This window comes from Nannobrachium achirus (assembly GCF_963921795.1).
Source record: "Nannobrachium achirus genome assembly, chromosome: 5".
NCBI lineage: Eukaryota > Metazoa > Chordata > Actinopteri > Myctophiformes > Myctophidae > Nannobrachium > Nannobrachium achirus.
The window spans coordinates 25,183,520-25,189,009 of record NC_137814.1 but is presented as its reverse complement, the minus strand read 5'-3'; the positions used below and the strand labels follow the sequence as shown (position 1 = coordinate 25,189,009).

Sequence of the window (5,490 nt, the reverse complement as noted above, 5' to 3'; positions counted from 1 at the left end):
ACCTTTAAGCGCAAGATATGAATAAAAGACGGATCATTGTTTTTCTGATCTCAATACTGCAGTGCAGCCATTGCTTTATTTGAGACAGAAGTGTCATCTAAAAAGGTTTCATTTCATTAAACAACACACAATGCAACAGAAGGCAATACAAAAGTACTGACTTGTACAGTAAAAAATAACTCTCACAGTATATATATATCAAAAACCATTGTATAATTCAACAACACAGTGCTATCTTCCTCTCCGGTGGATTTCTTGATGGATTTTGAGGTTCCCTAAAACTGTGAAGCTTTTCCCGCACTGTCCACAACTGTACGGTCTAAGTCCACTGTGGAAGCGCTCGTGTCTCAAGCAGTTGTCCTGTCTGGAGAACATCTTCCCGCAGATCTGGCAACTAAATGGCCTCTCTCCCGTGTGAACGCTCTGGTGCGTCTTCAGGCGAGTCTTCTGCGTGAAAGACTTCCCGCACTCCAGGCACCGAAAGGGCTTGACGGTTCCGTGGGTGAACTGGTGCGCCTCGAGCTGACACAGGCGGGGGAACCCCCTTCCGCACACAGAGCAGGTGAACAGCCTTGAGAGGAGACTCGTCCCCGCTCTCCAGACGTGCACCGGACGCTTTGCTTTCAACGCGCTTCTGTTGAAATGATGATCTTCTGTTCCGTGCGAGGGCCCCGCCTGTTGCGGTCCAGACTGTAGACGGCGCCCCTCCCCGTTGACTGGTTGATGTTGTGACACATGTCTGCTCATGTACGGCTCCGTTTGGATGGAGTCTACCATTGCGGGCATGTTATCTCCCAAACTCACCGGTTGCACCTCTGTCTCTTCCTTTACCAACGCACTTAAGTTATCAACCGTGTTGTTGACCTTCCCTGCCACAGCTAATATAGAGTTACAGGAGTTCTGGTTATTACTCTGAGTGGAATATTGATCTGTGTGAGCCTCAAAGAGTTGCGGTTCGATCGAGTCTCCCTCACATAGGTCATGCAAGGAAGGCCATTGTGGTCCACACTGGTCCTCGGTGACAAACTCATCATTGTTAGTCATCTCTGCATTTTCTATCGTTTCTTGATCGTCCATTTTGTCGTCGGGTTCAAATTTGACCTGTAACGCCAAGCCCCCGCTCTCTTCGGGTTGATGGCCAGTTTCAAAGAGTGAATTCACACCCTTCGATTCCGAATACGTGGCATCCGTTTCCAGATCCGCTTGACAGGCTGTGACAAAAAGAAAGATGAGGTCAGCTCTGTGTGCCCTGAATGAGTACGTGTCTTCTGATTATGAGCCCTATTTTTTAGCTTTTATTTATTCATTCTACAAAATATTTAATGAAAACATGTTCATGAAGAATGGTCCCTTCATTCATAAATAGGCCTACACTCCAAAAGAAATACAGTGAAAAACTAAATATTATATTATGAAAGTCATAATGAATAACAAAAATGTTATGTTCTATTAAGATTTACCAGTAAGATGCCTAAGGGCGATCACAGGGATCACATGGTCGAGGTCGATCACAGGGATCTCCATATATGGCAATAAAAGGGATTTGGTTCCCCTGACATCACAGTGATTATATAATGGCATTCACACACATGGGATTAATATTGATGACATCAGGGATCTCCATATATGGGCATAAGAAGGATTTGGTTCCCCTGGCATCACAGGGATCTCCATATATGGCAATAAAAGGGATTTGGTCCCCATGACCACAGTGATGTCAGAGCGTGAGTGTCAATCAACAAAAAAGACAAGTGTACCGTCCGGATATATACGGTCTGATAGTAAACAACAACAAAAACACCCCCACATAATGTTTTTGGACCTTAACTACTTAACTATTTAATGTTGGCATAACTGGACATAACCTTTGCCAGTGAGATAAGAATCTAAGTGGTTGTTAGGGTATTGCTTGATGGTTCCTAGGTTATTACCGTATTGCAATATGGTTGATTGGTGCAGTTAGTGGCTGCTATGCATGTGCTTACAAGGTCTTTGAAAGTTATTCTTATAGGATATACTAACTAGATAGTAGATGACAAGTGTATAGGGGTCGGTCGTGTGCATTGATTGATTGAAGAGTTTATTAGCAGTTTGCAATAGAAAGACTAAACGTAGTTTCATGACAACACAAATCACTGATCAGTGATCACATGACATGATATCAGACTAATCACTGCTTCATCATCATGCATGACTATTGCCTAGGGTGACCATATTTTCAGCCACTCAAACCGGGACGCAAAACACTGTTGCCTAAAACTGGGACCCTAAAAGCAATGTGCACGTTACCGCGCACGCGCGTGCCCATTCTCTAACGTTCGTGCACGCGCACACACGCACCGCAGGGTTGCAAACAGGCAGTGAGTGATTGACAAACAGCCTCAGTGTTGAATTCAGACACGCAATGAATTTGTTCTAGCCATAAATTATAACTACCAGGAGAGGATGCTAATATGCGGAGGTTATGTCTCTCCTGGAGTTATAAGCCAGAGTCATATGGCTCTCGCTGGTTGAGCCCCAACGTCCATACTACGCTCAAAACATGTACATATCAATAAGTTGCTCACCGATCCGTCGAAACAGCTTTATATCTACCGGACGGCACACTCGTTGGCATGTGTTAGTCCATATGTTTCTAATAAATTAATGTTTACTAAAACTTCTGAGACTCACGTTTCCTCGTCGCCTTCAGAACGCTTCAGAACTACAGAACGTTGGAATACTTCCGCATACAAAAACGTCATGTCCTAGTTTGAGCGAATCGCAACGCGATCAACGTCACGTGATATGTTCGGCCATTTTTACCCAAGCAGTTCAAAAACAAGGAAAGCGATGAGACTCGGTGAAGTTTTAGTAAACATTAATTTATTAGCAACATATGGACTAACACATGCCAACGAGTGTGCCGTCCGGTAGATATAAAGCTGTTTCGACGGATCGGTGAGCAACTTATTGGTACATGTTTTGAGCGTAGTATGGACGTTGGGGCTCAACCAGCGAGAGCCATATGACTCTGGCTTATAACTCCAGGAGAGACATAACCTCCGCATATTAGCATCCTCTCCTGGTAGTTATAATTTATGGCTAAATTTGTTCCTATTTTCTGATTGGTTAGGTGAGCATGTTTTTCAAGAAAAGAACATGATAAATGTCTATGCAAACACTGAAAACAGCTACTATTATTTTAATTCTGCCGAAAACCGGGACAATTTTGCAGTGAATGTTGAAAACCGGGACATATTAGTGTTTTAGAGATATTTGTCGGGACACCGGTTATGGGACACGCAGCTTGAAAACGGGACTGTCCCGGGTAAAACGGGACGTCTGGTCACCCTACTATTGCCTTAACCTAGCCTATACATCGAACGGTAACCTATCTCTGGCCTTGTGGACCAGAGCTATCTCTGGCCCATAGCGTTTATAGCTAACAGAAACCTCTCTCTCTCACACACCTTCTTCCAGGGAGACCTGGCTCCCAAGAAGCACACAGCGTTGTTGTTTCTGGTGGTCGTCTGCGATCCTCGTCGCTGCTGCCTCGGCTTCCCTCGCCTTGCACAGCTCTCTCTCCATCAGCTGCAGGCTCCTCTTCAACTCCTCGATCTCACCGTCTTTCCTGCACATCAGCTGCAGGCTCCTCTTCAGCTCCTCTATCTCGCTGTCCTTCCTGCACATCTCCAGACGCAGCACCACCGTCCCGTCGTCCACCAGCTTGCTGATCTCCGCCACGGCCGCCTTGGCCAGCACGTCCATGATGGCTGCGATCTGACTCTGAGAGCCGAAGGAGGAGGGGAACGAAGACATCTTCTCGCGCCTACGACCCGGGGTGGGCTGCGGATTTTAAGCACTGCAGGTGAGGTGAGTTGTGTTTATCACTGCCTCGTTAATGTTGAAGGCTGCTCCAGATCAAGGAGACACGGACCACCACTTCCAGCCAGGTTCTTGTTTTAACTTGTTTGTCCGGGAAAATGGAGTGGAGGAAGTGACGCAGTGGAGAGAACCGTAATTCTTCTAATAAACGTGAACGCAGTAGACAGACCTACTTTTTTACCCTCTTGAATCCAGACAGCATCCTTGGGGAAAAGATAAGCCGCTACTATCTATAATTATATTATATTATATTATATCATATTATATTATATTATATTTTATATTAGGCCTATATTATATTATATTATATTATATTATATTATATTTTGTGTAGAGGGGTGGGAGCGGAGGAGGGGGGAGCCTGTCTCAAAAAGGGGTCAACAAACTATATAGGGCTTAAATTAAGTAAGTGATTATTATTTTTACATTTTTGTTAAAATGTTAAAGCACTATATTCTGATAGTAGCCTACCCTAATCCATAATCCAGTCTACAGTTCTCAAAGTGGGGTCCGGGGACCCCCAGGGGTCCTTGGGAGTCCCCAGCTAAATGAACCAAATTGATACAATATCTATCTATAAATGCGAGAAGTCTCTGCGTGTGTGTTTGTAATCTGCGTATCTCGAGAACCGTTCGTCCCACCGGCTTCAGATTCGGCACGCGCGTTCCCCGCCGCGGCATGGAGTGCAGTGCCGGGCCTCGACCCGACCCGACGCGCGGTTTTCCCTAACCGGCGCGAAACGTTCGGAATCTCCTTATGCGGAAATCGGCGCAAAATCGGCGCAAGCGCTGACTCATTGTGACATCACTGCAGTGCCGGGCGCAAGCACTGAGTCATTGTGACATCACTGCAGGCAGATACAGGGGCCTAGCCTCGACCCGACAGACTGAGATCTCCATATATGGGCATATGGGCAGATACAGAGATCTCCATATATGGGCAATACAGGGGCCTTGCCTCGACCCGACAGATATCTCCGTATATGGGCATAAAAGGGACACAGACAGATATATCTCCGTATATGGGCATAAAAGGGACACAGACAGATATATGGGCATAAAAGGGACACAGACTGAGATCTCCATGACAGATATCTCCGTATATGGGCATAAAAGGGACACAGACTGATACAGAGAATGGGCATATGGGCAGATACAGAGATCTCCATATATGGGCATATGGGCATAAAATGGACGCAGATATATGGGCATAAAAGGGACACAGACTGAGATCTCCATATATGGGCATATGGGCAGATACAGAGATCTCCATATATGGGCATATGGGCATAAAATATGGACACAGATAGAGTATATGGGCATAAAAGGGACACAGACAGATACAGAGATCTCCATATAATGGGGTTTGCATTAAAGGGTGGGGCATTCATTCCCTATTTACATCGTTCCCGAGTTGGCCAGGTCGCAAACTCCATATATGGGCATAAATGGGCACAGGCAAACAGATGGTCAAACCAGGTCCTACAGAGATCTCCATATATGTCAGAAAATGGACGTAGACAGACATATCTCTCCATATATGGGCATAAATGGACACACGCAAACAGATGGTCAAAACGGATCCTATGACAACAGGTATAATGGGGTTTGCATTAAAGGGCGG

General features: G+C 45.5%; 1 protein-coding gene across 1 annotated transcript; it reads right to left on the bottom strand.

Annotated features, from left to right (window-relative positions):
* Nucleotides 1–231: 231 nt before the first annotated feature.
* LOC308285472 (uncharacterized protein) lies at nucleotides 232–3,896 on the bottom strand (the record flags this gene model as incomplete). The annotated part of the gene is made up of 2 exons (XM_080726241.1): nucleotides 3,453–3,896; nucleotides 232–1,211 (listed from the first exon to the last, which is right to left on the bottom strand). The coding sequence occupies exons 1-2, from the start codon at nucleotides 3,799–3,801 to the stop codon at nucleotides 232–234; spliced, it is 1,329 nt and encodes a 442-aa protein (XP_080582367.1). The 5' UTR covers nucleotides 3,802–3,896.
* Between the last annotated feature and the right edge of the window lie 1,594 nt (nucleotides 3,897–5,490).